The sequence below is a fragment of the Schistocerca americana genome, chromosome 9 (assembly GCF_021461395.2).
Source record: "Schistocerca americana isolate TAMUIC-IGC-003095 chromosome 9, iqSchAmer2.1, whole genome shotgun sequence".
Classification (NCBI taxonomy): Eukaryota; Metazoa; Arthropoda; class Insecta; order Orthoptera; family Acrididae; genus Schistocerca; species Schistocerca americana.
Genome location: NC_060127.1, coordinates 80388924 through 80406069, shown reverse-complemented (window position 1 = coordinate 80406069; position 17146 = coordinate 80388924). Strand labels below are relative to the sequence as shown.

General features: G+C 40.4%; 1 protein-coding gene across 6 annotated transcripts in view; it reads right to left on the bottom strand.

Moving 5' to 3' along the window:
- LOC124550614 (casein kinase II subunit beta-like) overlaps positions 1-17146 on the bottom strand; it is a 53833-nt gene that overhangs the window by 19445 nt on the left and 17242 nt on the right. For 5 of the 6 annotated variants that reach the window (XM_047125338.1, XM_047125337.1, XM_047125340.1 and 2 more), the window contains exons 3-4: positions 5848-5950; positions 1667-1855 (exon numbers count right to left, since the gene is read on the bottom strand). In XM_047125338.1, coding sequence (XP_046981294.1) covers positions 1667-1855; positions 5848-5950 — 292 coding nt within the window. The remainder of the gene's footprint in view (positions 1-1666; positions 1856-5847; positions 5951-17146) is intronic. The other variant, XM_047125336.1, reaches the window with a different exon arrangement.

The window sequence follows — 17146 nt, the reverse complement described above, 5'->3', positions numbered from 1 at the left end:
ACTGGAGGTGGGAGAAGAGCGGAAGACTGTATGCCCTAAGGATTGGGCAATTATTTTTGTTTCTTTTTGATAAAATTACAATAAGATGCTTTTAATTGTGATTGGTCTCTGCAATAAACTGACCACCTTCAGAAACTACACTGCAGGAAAATGAAAAATTCACATACTGAAAAGCTGGAAAAAATACACCAGCTCTACTATATGTGGTTATGACCATAAACCTTAAACAGAATACTTTCCAGAGTGTACACAACAGGCATTGACGATGCTGAATCAAGAAAACAAAACCAAAGAATTAAATAGGCATACAGAGCAGTGCTTAACTTCACCTCATTCCTTGAGTCTGGCTGGTTGGGCATAGAGCGCAGAACGGGCTTAAAGGACAAAACCATGAGGTCAGGAATCCCACAGTCGCGAGCGATTTCATTTGTAGTTAGCAATGTTAGATAGGAAGTTGATAGCATTGTGACAGGTGTAGGAATGATAAAACTGATGCATTAGAAGCAGTATTGATGCCAGAGATGAGAAATAATTTGAAGAGAGTTAAAAGATATAAACTCAATGATGGGCTCAGCCAGTGACATCATTTATTCCACCTTTTATCTAGGAACATTGTAGTCGTTAAAGTCAGAATGCTAGAAGAATAATGAACTTCAGTTGGACTCAAAGTAGTAAAATAAGCTAAGAAAATACTCAGATTAGTAGTAGGGTGGGCCAGGAGAGTGTCTTCCAGGGAGCAGCAAGCAATTGTGGTGTTCCTCCCACAACTGGACCATCCTCAATCCATTACAGTCAAAGTATTAAAGATGGGAATAGAACACATTCTCTTATTGAAGCTTAAAAACCTCACAACTGTTCTTTCGTCATGAGCTAGTATTGAGGATAAGGAATCCTTTAGGTCTTGCCCTTATCCAAATGGTACTCCTGAAAGATAAAATAGGGTGTGGCAGAAAAAAGCTCCAACTGCATCTAAAAGTAACTAAAACAAAGTGAAAAAAGGATGACCATTGCAGCTGGCTGAAGAGATAGGGTCAAGAGTCCTCTGGGTAAGGCATGTGATGGAAGACACCCCAACCCCTACAACCTCACCGTTGCCCCAAAAGCATTTTAAACTATCTAATCTGAAAATAAAACTAATTTCATGGACTGAGAACCAGTTCACCTATCTGTACATTGTCTGTCAATATTATCCAGAAGACAACGTTTGGCATGGCGAGCCCGAAAGAGTGGAATTTCCACAAGAATGTGAGCTACTGTCTGAAAGGCTCCCCAGCCACAATGTGGGGTTGCATTACATAAGATAAAACTATGTATCAATCTGGTATGATGGATGCGAAGGCAACACAGGACACAGTACCACTCCTCGAATTGCATGCATGTACACATATTAACCCCTCCCCCCCCACATACACACGTGTTGCATCAATGCAGAATGTGACATACCTCCAAATGTGGAAAACACTGTGAGTAAATAAACTTTCCTAATGTTCTATTCTACTGTTCTTCAATTTGGGGCTAAGGGAAATAAGAATGGACTAGTAAACATCAATCAAATCTCCATTTACAGACTGCACATTTTGGTCCAAGTCTACAAACTTAGGAAGATTCTGGGTAAGACAGGTGAGGTAAGGCGTAATGAGAAAACTTTTCTTCTCACACAACTGACCTATTGGCAGCAATGGCTGGCTATGGCAGTACACTCGGGGGCAGTAGCCGAAGACGCCAGATTCATATTTCTCCATCATCTGGCCAATTCCTCTATTAGTGAGTATATAGCGTGCATGGATAAGACCGTACAGAAGTTCTGCCGCTGCTTCCACTTCGTCTGCTTCAAGTACAGACTCCTCTGGATCTACTGAAAAAGCGCTACATACAAAAGATGCACAAAAGATTGTCACAAATAATGGAACCTACAATAAATGTGGAGCTGGGCAATGATGTCAGTATCAGGTTGACAATATTCAACCAATTAGTATATTATTGTTTAGGGCTCTGTTTAACAAGTTTATATACGTCAATATGTGAAGTACATTTGTGTTCCTTACGTACAGTAAAATAAGACATTATATTTATCAAGTATTTTATGGAAAACAGGCCTGAAGATTGAGGATTACATCAAAAATAGCTATGTATGTATGTATTTGTTTTGTATTAAAGATCGCATTTTACTGGAGTACCTAACTTTACTCACTTTTGCACAATTACAGAACCTAAACATGGAAAGAACAAAAGTGAAACAGTGAAGTGCTAACTATTCCAATCACTAAATTTTCTGCGAAACACTATGCACTTTCGCATTCTTAAAGTCGGTATTTGGAAAAAAATTTCCCACGATTTCTTCAGAGCTCATGAAACCTCTTTCCAAGGAATTGAGTTTCACAGTACTGAAAAAGAAACAATCACATGGGGTCACGTGAGAGCAGCAGGGAACATGAATTTTAAGTTTGACTGTTGTGTACTTCAATAAATGAATGATGAGGCTGGCTGTATTCAAGGACATTATGACAATGCAGAATAGCCCCCACAGGCCTACTTGGCACCTGTTCTAGAAGCTTCTAAACACATTTGAGAAGCTGTAACAGCGAACTATTGTTCATAGTGTTATGATGCACTCAAATGTATCCCATACACATCACTAGCCCTCTGGCACATTTAGAGTGCACATTTTCCAGAAGGAGGCACTGTCTTGCTGAATTGTTAAAAAAAACGTGAAAGTGCTACCATGCACACGTTTGTACGTGAGGTGGCCAGAGACAGTGGTCATGTGTGTCTGAGTTGTGCTTGTATGAATATACATGTCCGTGTGCATGCTGGAATAATCTATTTTGGCCAAAAGCTCACATCTGTAACAGTTTTTGATGAGCATGGTTGCAACTCAGTATCTCCTCTTTATGGTGGATAGCAATCTATCCTTTTCTTAATACTCAAAGTTGTAAATGATTTATGTGAAAGAGCTGGCAAGTCAGGGAGGGCTACACTAAGTAATTTACATAACAAGATGAACAGAAGTAGCACATGCTTCAAATTATGCAAGCACTGCCACACAGTTTCAGGCTGTAGAAAAAGAATAAAAAAATAAGAATTTCTCAAAGAAAACATGATTTTTTTATTGTGTTCAGCCCACAAACCTTGAAAATAGCTTTATAAATTGTATTATTAAATACATTAAGATTGCTGTATTAATTGAAGTTGAAAGTTATTGATTAATCAGCTGTTACTATTCTTTGAGATAAAATGTATTTTTTTTTTTTTTTGCGTTTTCTTTAATGTAGGGGCCAAGGTATACACCTTCCCCTTTTCTTATTCGGCTCAAATTACACACAACTCATTTCTTTTCAGCGAGATGAGTAGGTAGCACAAAGAAAAAAAAAATCAAACTTGAAGAATAATGTCACCACAGCAATTGGTTTTTTGGGTTGTTCTGTATCACTTCACTTTCATTGGTAGACATTTATCACAAAAATGGAAACAGCTCACAAATGCCAAGTTTCTGGATCAAGCTCGTAAACCTAGGTTTCATCACAATTACAATTTCAGTAACTGTTGCCCTCGAGGTCCAGGTCTGCAACTACATCCATAAAATGCAACCCACTGAAGTGCAAGGCAGAGGGTACTTCTAACTATAACAGCTCCCCATTCATTCACATACACAGTAAGGGAAGAATGACTGTTTAAATTCCCCTCTGTGCACTGTAATTAACGTAATCTTGTGTCTCACTATCCCTGTGGAAGCAATATGTAAGGGGTTGTTGTATGTTCCTAGATACATCACTTAAAGTAAGAGGAGTCTTCATGGCATCTGCCAAAAATTTGTTGCAATATTCAATATAAATGCCCTTTTGCTCATCTGGCAGAATGAGGATTCCATCAAAATGATAGTTTTATAACTAAGAAAAGTGTGTAATATTGTGGGCAACCAGCATAACACACTGCAGTGTTACTTCAATGGCCTTAAACAGTTCCCACAGGCAACGAAAACTTGCACATGCACCCCTCCACCACTACACCAGTCAGTCAACTGACCCACAGTGGCACCAGACTGACTCACTGTCTTTCCTGCTGGCCTAACAATAAGAAAAGTTAAAAGTCATTTAACTTAATGGCCAATGGCACATTAACCTCTACTGTCCACCTTGCACTAGGTGGATCTGCAATCATTTAGGCAGCAAAGGTCTTTAATCATCTGTGTATGCGAATAGTTAGCGTTACTGCTACAAAATGAGCTTTGTTTTCAACTATGTAAATATAATGGAAGGAAACATTCCACGTGGGAAAAATTATATATAAAAACAAAGATGAGGTGACTTACCGAACAAAAGCGCTGGCAGGTCGATAGACACACAAACAAACACAAACACACACACAAAATTCAAGCTTTCGCAACAAACTGTTGCCTCATCAGGAAAGAGGGAAGGAGAGGGGAAGACAAAAGGAAGTGGGTTTTAAGGGAGAGGGTAAGGAGTCATTCCAATCCCGGGAGCGGAAAGACTTACCTTAGGGGGAAAAAAGGACAGGTATACACTCGCACACACGCACATATCCATCCACACGTCTGTATGTGTGGATGGATATGTGCGTGTGTGCGAGTGTATACCTGTCCTTTTTTCCCCCTAAGGTAAGTCTTTCCGCTCCCGGGATTGGAATGACTCCTTACCCTCTCCCTTAAAACCCACTTCCTTTCGTCTTCCCCTCTCCTTCCCTCTTTCCTGATGAGGCAACAGTTTGTTGCGAAAGCTTGAATTTTGTGTGTGTGTTTGTGTTTGTTTGTGTGTCTATCGACCTGCCAGCGCTTTTGTTCGGTAAGTCACCTCATCTTTGTTTTTATATACAACTATGTAAATACATATTTTGTAAAGTGGTATAATGTTCATAAAGCCTGTTATAGTATTCTCATTCTAGCCGTCAATGATTCTCTTCAATCACTGAATAGTCTTAAAGCAGTATAATATGGTCTAATCAAGATATTTTTCCAGAGATTTCATGTTACTCTTGAACTGAAATACGTCATTTCAGTCATAATACTTTTCTTATTGGTGCAATCACTGCATGATGACTGGTTTTTCACAAAGTGGTTACAGACTCATGTATAGGAATATTTATGTTTGCTCCAAAAATCTGACTATGAACAAAAACAAAGCACAATTGTTGGGATAAGACACTTACTTTATAATGTGCCTTTAGGGTACCACAAATAGAAGTCATCCTTTCACAAAAGTACTTAGAAATTATGCATTTAGAAATACACCAAGTATATAATAGTGGTACTAAGTGTGCTTCCAGTTGCCAGGTACCTCACCATTACTTGTAAATTAACGCAAATTGGTACGCCATCTCACGTGTGTATCTGACTTATCTAAAGGAAGAAACAAAGCTCAAAAGAAACTGAAAATTAATTGCTCTCTTTTAAAGGTGGTTTCCAAATGTAACTTCGTTCCCTGTCGATACCTCTTATGTGTATGATGTCCACAAATTATTTCTATGAAAACTCTGTTTATTTTTGTTTTCAGTATTTGATTATTCTCCAGTAATGTTTCTGTAGCTCCTGATCTAAAATCTGCAGAACTATAGTCACCACCCACAGACATTATTTCAGTTGACATCATCTTGACAACTGTGCCAGTACAAATTTCGGGCGTGATATGAAAAACAATTATGTACCAGCTTCTGAAGGTGGTTCTGATAACTGCATGTGCAAGTTTCTGTGCCTGTACAAACACAGCTTTAATCACCAAATTACTGTTCTTTCCACGATGTCTCAACAAGTCACTTCACTGCAAAAACTCTTACACTGTAAAATAGCTACATAATTTCACAAGTGTAAGCCAATATATACTGATATAGACTCACCTGGTTCCAGATCCAAAATCATGTCATGAGCATTGTGGAAGTGAGGAACACATTCTATCAGTCCAGTCAAGTTGAATTTGTCTTGTATGTAGTCTTCATCCACCTGCACAGAGTGGCACTCACAAAATTTTAATGCCACACAAAAATTAGCAGACTAAAAACTTTCCATATGCAATGTTTGTGAGGCAGGTAACATAAGACAAAAAAAATTACAAGAAACCATTTAACAGATTGAACAGTCCAGTAATACAGTTAGTGGAGCATAACGTAATTATTAACACATTCCATTAAGTAATACTATCTTATGTGACTAGCAGTTCAGAGATTCCACACTTCCTGGGAAATGTCAAATAGCATAGTGATGGTGTGAAGAGTAGGCAACATGGGAAGTTGCCCCCAACTTGAGGCACACCACAATGACTTCATCTGACATTAAATCACTAATGTGAGTCACAAAAAATTGAAAATCTGACTTAGTGGTTGCTCGCAGTCAATGAAACTAGCTGACAACCTCTACCTGTTAACTACAGCTTAAATATACCCCGAGAAGAAAGCAACATAACTGCACGCTGCCTCTTTGTGGGAAACAGGGAGGGCTGTAGTCAACACAGTCAAAAACATGACCTTTGCTCCATCGGTTCCAATACTCCTGTGCCTAGAAGTTCAGAATTTGGGTGCACAGTCCTTCAATGTGGGTTTTTACAGAGGAGAACTGGCATGGTTTAGGATCCAATGTTGAGCTTATCAAATGGCATCTAGTGGCTGCCATTCGGCTGTAACCACTGATGGGGGGCTGTAATGCAGAAGTCATTTATGAGGATGATCCACAAATTAAGTTTTCTGCTTTTCTTAAGCAAACTTATTTAGCGGAAAATATAGCACATGCACTTAAACGTGTCAGTCAAGTGGTGGACTGACATGTCTCGCATAACTGCTTTCGATTCATTTTATTGAAATCCATACCATGTTTATATCGTCTGAATATCTGGTACTATACTGGTGATTTCAAAGATCGAGATGGTAACATGTCTTAATTTCCCTTTGTCTCTGTAGTTAGTTGCATATCCCATACTTCTTGTGCTGTATTAATCTGATACAGTTTAGGGCAGGTCCTCACTGATGGAGGGGGAAGTTGGTGGCTACCCACCCAGAGGTCCCAAGAGAGAATATGCAACTTGTAAGAATTAAGCTGCTAGAAGCAGAGGTAGCGACCTGAACCGTGGCCATCAGACAGTTGTGGGACCCTATGCTGTCCAGCTCGACTGGCTGTGACCACACTGCAGGTTTATGAGTCTGTCTAAAAATGTGAGTGGAATGAACTGTGTCAAGCATCCAGCCAGTGTCAGATAAATTATTTTTAGAAATCAGTCCCTCTGCTCAAGGTGGAACCTTGTTTTTTCACTGGTAATGCTTTTCCTAGAAAAACTGAGTGTGCCAGGCTGGTCGGGAGATATTTGTCACTACTTTCTCGTGGGAAGCTAAGTGGCTGTTTACTATTAAAAGATTTTTTCGTCTCACCTTGTGGGGGAGAAAGTGTGACAGCCATGGAATAAGGACTTCTCTCTAGGAAGCCCAATGAATGCTCTAAAAAAATATTTGTAAGTGGTAGTTCAGGATACCAGACATGGAAAAACAGCCCATTAGGTGACATAAAAGAGATATCTCAGAAGTGCAAGTTTGGAGCTCAGTGTCCTCAAAATTGTATGCCCCGGAAGGAAGCCCTTTGGATAACTTACACCACACTTGCATCTCAACGTCAGCCAGTCACATGACATCTGATGACCATTGGCTGGCACGAGCCTCTGGCACATTCGGCATACTACGCTCTTGACTCCTCGACTGTGGTAAGAGTCTCGTGCAATGCAGGGCAACCAAGGATGAAAGCAGTTGGACCTTTTTGGTCGATACCTTCTAAGTTTGATTAGGAATGTATTAAGTCTCAAGTCCTAAAGATTCAAGGTCTCATTGGTGACTAACCCCACTGTCACTTGCAAGCAATTTTCAAAGGACATTCTCGCATGATTACGATAATCACTGCACAGCCCTCCACAATTATATACTTTTGCGACTGACCCTTTGACATGACTGGTTATCCCATCCCACTTGTTCCTTGCTGAATTTATCAAACCAATCAACCTTCAATTTAAGTGCTTGTCAATGTTCATAATTGGTAGTTCCTTCATTTTGTAATTAATTTCTCATGTTAGTGCTCCATTAATGCTTTCATGATTATTTATGTACTTACAAGCAATGATTGTAATAAATTGGGCTACGACTTAATTCAGCAGTCTGATGAAACACCCTTCTAGTTATTAAACCCTTAATGCTTTCTGCAAGAGCCAACACCCGGGACTCATTTACAGTCATATCATTCAACCCATTGCTCGACAGAATCATTTATGTATCCAAGTTAATGGGGAGTGATCTGTCTGTCGGTCCACCTGGTGTAAATCATTGTAGCAGTTAAAAGCCTCGCTTGCTCGGTTGGCAGCTTACAGTGCAACAGAACTATGACAGTCACATGACAGCAGGAAAAGTCTTCACTGTTGTCAGTACTGCTGCATCAATGGCTGAAAATGGCAGCTCTTATTTTTCTCCCACCAACTGCAAGATTGGTCTGTGATAAAGGTTCTTAATGCACAAAGTGTAGTGCCTACTGAATTTAATCATATGTATGGGTCCAAGGTCATAAGCAAACAGACAGAGCATCACTGGTGTAGAAACTTTCTGAAGGTCATCAAAGTATCCACACTGAAGATGGCTGTGAGAAACTGTCCCTCATCAGTAACAGCCTCGTGGGGCTGATGCAGCAGCACATTATGGAAAACCGTCAGTTGTGATCTGGCTCCCTATGATTTTGTCTTTTCTTACATTTCAAAAAATCACTGTCATCTGGTAAGCAATTACAATGACCAAGAAATGATGACTGTCACAAACTGGATCTGTTCCCATGTGGCAGACATTTACGACACAGGAAAACAAAATCTGATCTCTCAATATGACAGGTGTTTCAATTCCATTGCTGACTGTGTTGAAAACCAGCTCAAATGTGACATCTGTTGCCAAATTTCATCATATATAACTATTTTTTTTTATGAAATAGGTAGACAATTTCTGAGTGACACTCATACATATGGCGATGCAAAAACCGCATGATCCACAGCAAATGTGATGTCACTAACAGCAATTGTGAAAAGAGAGATTCAGGACTGCTCCTTAGCCAACTACATTCTTTTGTGACAATTGGTTCCCAATTGATGTTCTGGATAAATACTGGTAAGCAACTCGAGACATATGTACAGTTCGCGAAGTGTGTGGAAGAGGCCATGTACTGCTCAAGGTTTCAGTAGAGGTGGAAGTCTAACAGACTAAGACCTTGAGAACATGTACTTAAGGTAATTATTGCTGATGTGTTTCAGTGTTCAGTTATAAATTTAGTTTGGGTACTGGTGATGTGTCTAGACATGGTGTCACATTTCACTGAGTGAACATTATACAGTTTGAGAGGTTTTGTGCAGAATGGTACATTGACTGCATCCATTGTCCATTTACAGGACAAGAATGAGAACTGGCAATTACTGGTTGCTGAAACTTCAGCAATGTGCAGTCCGAACTGCTCACCTATGACAAAAATGTCAGTGATAAGGTTGCCATTTATAAGAAGATGATGATGATGATGTGTTTAAGGAACTAACCAATGATCATCCGTCCCTCCAAATCATGAGAGAAACATGTCAAAATGTAAAAAGCTAAAACAATGAGGACTAGGCTGCTCAAACTATATAAGCAAGTCAAAGAGTTTAAAAGGGCACGACAATGTTGTACCTCAATAAGTAAAAGAAAAAGAGAAAAAAAGGCAGCATCCCTGTACAAGGGAGGCTGAAAGCATGCTGCAAATCGGCCAGCAGGATGCACTCAACAAAGACATGCGTTAGCATAAGTAGACTACTGCAGCTGCAGTGAGGAGGATCCTCCTGACACATACAAAACTTATGGGCGAGTCTCGTGTGGCCAATGCGTAGTCGGCACAACACAATGGCACCTTTCCGAGGGGCCTGAAAAGATGTCTGCCACACCTTAGTGAACACTTTAATTGCTCTTAACTTGTTCTGGACCATAGTAGCCTGCCATTCCAATTCCCAGAGCCTCAAAATATTGTTTCGGAGTTGTAATCTTAAGTCTGGGCCCGGTATCTCGACAAAGTTGATCTCCTGTAGTTGTGCCTTTAGCTAGATGACTGGTGAGTTAAGTTCCTGGAATGCCTACATGGCTCAGTGCCCAGATGACTGTCACTGTCTCCAGTAGGTCCTGGATGTTTGCAACCAAAAGAGTTATGCCTTTTAAGCAACTCACGGAATCACTAAAAATCAGAAAGTTGGTAATGGGCTGGAAGTTGACATACTGCAAAGCCTGAGAGATGGCAACCAAATCTGCAGTGTACACAGTGCAGGTGCTCCGCAGAATGTGTCTCATGTCCCCTTGCACGTGCAAGAGCGTAACTGACGCTGTCGTTGATTTTCGATCCATCTGTGTAGATGCATACCAAATTACAATAATTGTGAGGGACTGAAAGAAACAGGTGTCAGGGGGGGGGGGGGGGGGTGTCTGAGAGATAGGAAATTCTGGATAAAAATGGGTAAACTGCTCTGGACACCAGACTCATGCAGTGTAGATAGGATGTTGCCAGGTGGTGGTGTATGCCTTCTGTAGGTCAAAGAACACAGCAATCAGATGACAGCGATGCGCAAAAGCACTACACATTCCAAATGAACCAGGTGATCTGCGGTGGAGCAGAAAGCCCGGAGGACACTTTGGAATCGCGATATAGGGCCTCCAGCTTCCTTCGAATAGCTTACACAGCCCGTTCTTTAGAGAGATTGATCGGTAGTTAGTTAAAAAATGTGGGTCCTTTCATGTTTCAGGAAAGGAATACCACCACCTTCCCACCATTGAGAGGGAAATACTACCTCCCACCAAATGTGATTAAAAAGCCGGATGATATGCTGCATGCTGTTGGCACGGAGGTGTTTGAGCATTTGGATGCGGATGTTGACGGGTCCAGGGGCTGTATCATGAGACACTGCCCAAGGGATACGAAGCTCCCATTCACTAAAAGGGACAATGTATGCAATGTACGCATGGAAAGATAGGGGACGGCACTCTATATGGGGTTTCTGGGCCAGGAAAAATAGGATGGTAATTACTGCAAGTGGAAACTTCAACGAAGTGTGCCGGAAACCATTTGGCAAGTACTATAGGATCAGTGCAGATGTTACCATTGACAAGGACGCCAGGAACAGCCATGGGTGGTGGATGGCCACAAATGCAACTGTATTTAGTCCATACTTGGGATGATGGAGTGTGGAACCAAACAGTTAATACATATTGCTCCCAACACTCCAGCTTTCTTTTCTTTATTAAAAACCAAACTTGCATCTGCAGTCTCTTGAATACGATTAAATTATCCATAGAGGAATAATCCAGTGGGAGGACATGTATCCAAACCTTTGGCACTTAAAATCGTCTCATCAGAAGAGAAAAGAAAGGCCTGGAATCACACCTACAGACCAAACCTTAACCTTCTCAGGAAAAATGGTGCCATCTAAGGGTAGGGTAAAAGCTCCAGTGCCCACTCTTATCCTTGGGTCCCATCTGGATGCGGCAAACAAAATGGACTCCATGCGACACCAGATTAGTGTGCAGCTCTTCATCTGTTTGTTGTGTCAGGTCCCAATGGAAGATGACACATTGAATTCTAAATTCTACTGAGCTTGTTATGAGGAGAAATGGTGACTGGTATATCACCTAACTTGACACAACCTGATGTCCCCTTGGTTGGTTGGTGTGTGATGTTTTGATCAGCAAAGATCCATGTATCATCTTCTCTATTGTCGCAACCTCCCCAAACCGATGTTCAAAATTTTCAACGAGAAACATTAGCTTCATTGAAGCGAGAGAGCGCCAAGGCACAGTCAATGACAGGAACGCCGTAGGATAGTAAACTTCTGTATTAAAATCACTGTTCCTCACTGATGAAACAGCCATGTAGGTACAGTTTGATCTGTTTCATTGCGGACCATCCATCCCGATGCCACTCACACCTATCGGAGGCTCTGCCCGTGTGCGGCAGCGGCATTTATAAGGATACTGGAAACTGTTGTAGATAGTTGTCCCAGTATGGAGGCCCCCCCCCCCCCCCCCCACATGTTTTTATCATGAGTAACAGGAAACAAACTGCAGCTCATCAGAGCAGTCAATCAAATATTCAGCTCTGGAGACAAATGTAAGCCAAGCCATACAAATCCACTTTCACAATTAACATAATTTCAGGCGAGCAATCAAAACGAAATAAAAATGCACATGTTATAGTTTTTTAGATTTAAAATAGGAAAACAACCATGAACTGTGCATAACAATTCTATTATAATAGAGATCCACAGAAGACACATAGTTGTCGAAACCCATCTGGGCACACAGAAAAAGATACACTGTGTTTTGCAGAATGTGGAGTTTGACAACTGAAATTTAAGTCTTAATCATTGAAAAGACGACGAGCTTCCAGTTCCAGTAAGATCAACACTTTTAATTGAGGAACACAAATGGATAAAGTAAAAAGCACTGTACAATACACATTACTCCTGTATACTCCAAAAAAGATTATTCATTAGTGATGTGACTGACCCACCACAGTTCAATACTCATGTTAGGAAAATGTTTTGGAAGCAAAGAAGGCATCAAAGATTTTAAGCCAAGCTAACAAATGCTGAGTAAAGACAAAATGAGTGTAAGGAGAGCAATGAGAGAGGGTGCCCAATGAATTCGAAAGAGAAATTTTGCCAACCACATTGACTAGTAAGTTTCAGCCTTTCTTACAGCCAATAAGCAGATCAAAACCATATAAACAGTTGCTCAGTGATCATATTGGTACCAAAATGGAAGAAAAGAGCGAAGATGGAAATATTGGATTCAGTCTTTCAAAATTGTTTCACTGTGGAAGATTCTAATGTGGTTCCTCCTTTAAATCATCACACGAATGCTCCGTGGCATATATTGAGATACGTGATTACAGAAAAATGTAATTAAAATCATTAATCTTGTTGCGACTCGACAACCCTGTTGCCTTTTCCATGTTTAAGAATCACATTTCGATTTTCAGACTCCACCTTCTGCAAAACTCAATGTATTTTCCCTTTCTATTGATCCAGATGTGTTTCAACCACTGTGCGTCATCATCTTTGGATCTCTGTTTCTATAAAAATATTACACAAAGTTCATGGTTGTTTTCCCATTTTAAGCCTACAAACTATAGCATGTGAATTTTTATTGTTCACATGAAATTATGTTAATTGTGAAAGTGAATCTGTACAGCTCAGCTTGCATTTAATAACCATAAAAGGCACGAATGTAAACCTGCCTGTATTAATCAACTTGCATAATCAATGTAATTTCAAGTGAGCAATCAAGACAACAAAAAACTCGCACATTATAGTTTTTACAGAAATAAAGTTAAATCTACACATGCCCCACAGGTGTCAAAAGATGTGCGGATAAACAGAAAAAAAAGAAATACAGTGGCATTCACAAGAACCCAAATTTAAAATCACTCAATAGCAGAAAGCAAATGGACCTGATGTGATATCAAAGAAATAGAAATTCTACATGGATTACATACAAGAAATTGCTCCCCTTCTGCCAGTTGCTTGTTGTAGGCTGCAAGACCAATGAAAGGCACTAAGTGACTGGAGAAAAGTGCAAATAATTCTTGCACAAATATTCAGTCAGATCTTGATACGATTTCAATGTGGTGCAGAGATTGGCAAATTGCTGTAAATGTTCAGAAACGTAAAATTCTGCACTTCACAAAATTAAAAAAAATGTAGTACCATTTGAGTATAATATCAATGAGTAACTGTTGGAATCTGCCGACCTTCACAAATACCAGAGTCAAATGAAATGATCACACAGGTTCAGTTGTGGGTAAAGCAGGTGGCAGACTTTGGTTCATTGATAGAATACTGGGGAAATGCAATCAGTCTACAACAGGGATTGCTTACAAAGCACTCGTGTCACTGGTTTTAGAACATTGCTCTAGTGTGTAGGACCTGTACCAGATAGGACAACCAGGGGATATTGAACATATACAGAGAAGGGTAGCAAAAATGGTCACAGGTTTGTTTAATTTACGGGAGAGTGTAACAGAGGTACTGAAGGAACTGAACTGGCAGACTCTTGAAGGCAGACGTTAACTTTCCCGAGGAAGTCTATTAACTAAGTTTCAAGAACCTGCTTTAAATGATTAATCTTAATAATATACACAACCCCCTACATATTGCTCACAAAGGGGTGACGACAACAGGATTAGAGTACTACACGCAAAGAGGCATTCGAACAACCATTCTTCCCGCATTCTATATGCGAATGGAACAAAAAGAAACCCTAATAACTTGTACAATCGGACATACCCTCTGTCATGTACCTCATGGTAGTTTGCAGAGTATAAATGTACAGGTACATGTAGAGGTATGACACTACTGACATTTTCCTATTTTATTGAAAATATATATATTTTCCCACTTGTTTTTGTTGTCCTTCGTACTTTGGTAATCATTGCGTCATGTTCATTAATACTCTTTCAATGTGCAGATTCTCAATAAAGTCAGGTCTGTTTGTTGCCATTAAATCTAATGTATTTCTATAATTGCTGGGATTCCAAACTGTGTGTTCAACGTAGTTTTCAGAGAAGATATTTAGTAATGTTTCACAGGATGTCTTACCATGGCCACCATTAGAAAAAGTGTAATTCTGCCAGTTGATTGTTGGCTAATTAAAGTCTCCACTTACGATTACAGTATGATCGGTGAACTTACGTAAAAATGAAATGAGGTTCCTCTGCAGTTTTCATTTACATCACGAGAGTCTAGTGGGGGATAGTAGGATCCAATTACCATTCTATGCCCACCCCTGACACTAAGTCTTGTCCAAACAATCACAATGTGGCTTCAGTTTCCATCTCTGTGGATTTAAGTTTCTGCCACATGCTCACTACCACCTTCTTCCAATGTGGCAGAAAATTCAACCAGCAGTTAGATGGAGTCACTATTGGATACCCCCCTCCACACGCCAGGCATCGCAAACCTATATATGGAACACTTCGAGGAAATGTCTCTCAATATCATGCACCTGAAACCAAAGGTGTTCTACGGATACATGGGTGACACATTTATGGTGTGGCTGCATGCTGAAGAAAACATGCTGGTATGTCCTGACCATCTTAACACCATACATAACATTATAATGTTCACTACTGAGGCCGAACAAAACTGATTCAGCAATGTAAAGCAAGTGTTATAAGTTTGTCCAGCTCATCTGATTGAAGTGTAATTTATTAATGTTTGAAAAACATAGAATCTGTACATCACAAGAGTATGGAATTTTGTATTTTTTGCTTATGCTGGGGCTACGTACAATCAGGACAATATAATAAGTACCCGACACATTAGGTGAACCTTTGGTTATATCTGGAGTGATCCACAGTTCACCTAAAACTAGTTGTAAGAAAAGTGAAGTAACACTAATCTGTCTGGGAGCCTTTCCCCTTTGTATTAATACAGAAGAATGAGAAGAAAGAATTAAGAGTGATATATTTCACAACATTATCACTTAGTACACACAAAAACACCACAGAAATTCTGAACTTACTCTAATGACAGATGCTACAAGAATGATACTGTCCATCACCGAAAGGTTTACTGTTGCAATTCTAAGAAGTATGGAATTTTGTATTTTTTGCTTATGCTGGGGCTACGTACAATCAGGACAATATAATAAGTACCCGACACATTAGGTGAACCTTTGGTTATATCTGGAGTGATCCACAGTTCACCTAAAACTAGTTGTAAGAAAAGTGAAGTAACACTAATCTGTCTGGGAGCATTTCCCCTTTGTATTAATACAGAAGAATGAGAAGAAAGAATTAAGAGTGATATATTTCACAACATTATCACTTAGTACACACAAAAACACCACAGAAATTCTGAACTTACTCTAATGACAGATGCTACAAGAATGATACTGTCCATCACCGAAAGGTTTACTGTTGCAATTCGAAGAGAAAAGGCCTACATTCAAAGAATAATTGGGCAATGTCATATTAAGGAAGACCGATTCATGAATGAAAAAAGTTGTATCATAAGTACCCTCCATCACACACCATAGTATAGCTTGTGGAATATATGAAGTGTTTCAAAAATGCTTTTGCAAACCTTGGGAACAGGTTACCTATACCAAAACAAAGAAAAAAAAAAAATCATACAAACGTGTCTGCAAATGCTTTGTGGTTGGTTTGTAGTGAAAAAGAACTAAACTGCAAGAGCATCAGTCCCTTCATCCATTAGTTGGCAAACCAGGAGTGGTCGTCAATGGAAGGAAGTGAAAGGCAAATTCCTCCCCCCCACACACACACGAGAGAGAGAAAAACCCAGAGAAAAGACAGCACAGGCAAGTCACTGAAACCAAGAAATGGTAAAGAATAAAGAGGATAAAAAAGTTGGAAAGGGCAGAGGCCAGGCTGGGCTGTCGACAAGGGACCTGGGAGGGGAGAGGGGGGGGGGGGGGGCAGGAGAGGGGTGCCCAATCAACCTCCCAAGCACAAGCAGTCAATGAGAACGAAAAGCCCTACCTTAGAGGGAAAAATAAAAACCATCTACGTGGGAAAAATGTAACACCAGATAAGCAGCTCTGGCATCGTCTGCTAGGGTGTCAGAAAGGTCAAGATGCTGCCTCAAAGCTGCCGTATTAGGACACTATCAGGCGGGCTCTGCATCGGCAGTGGGGGGGATCCTCATGTCTGAGACTGTCAGCCAAGTGTGGCCAATGTGAAGTTGACAGAGCACAGTGGATTCCCTGCAAGAATCACATGGGGAAAGACAGCCACATGGTCATGGTCTCCTTAATTGACATCAGTTTGTTTGGGGAAATCAGGGCAGATCATTCTGAGTTCCAGACTTTGGGCAATTGATGGCGTATAAATGACCAAAGGTCTGGTCAAGGGACCACTGTTTCCAGAATCGGCATCCTGGTGGTAAGCTTGGTCAACTTGTTTACTTCCTGAAACCCCAACATGACTGGGGGGGGGGGATGTGGGGGGGGGGGTGTTTACATGAAAACAACTGGTTGTCCAGCTTGATGGAGGACAGAAACAAGATCCTGGATAGCTCTAACCAGTGGATAAGGAGAGTAGCACTGGTCTGTAGCCTGAATGTTGCTAAGGGAGTCACTACACATGAGGATACTCTTGCCA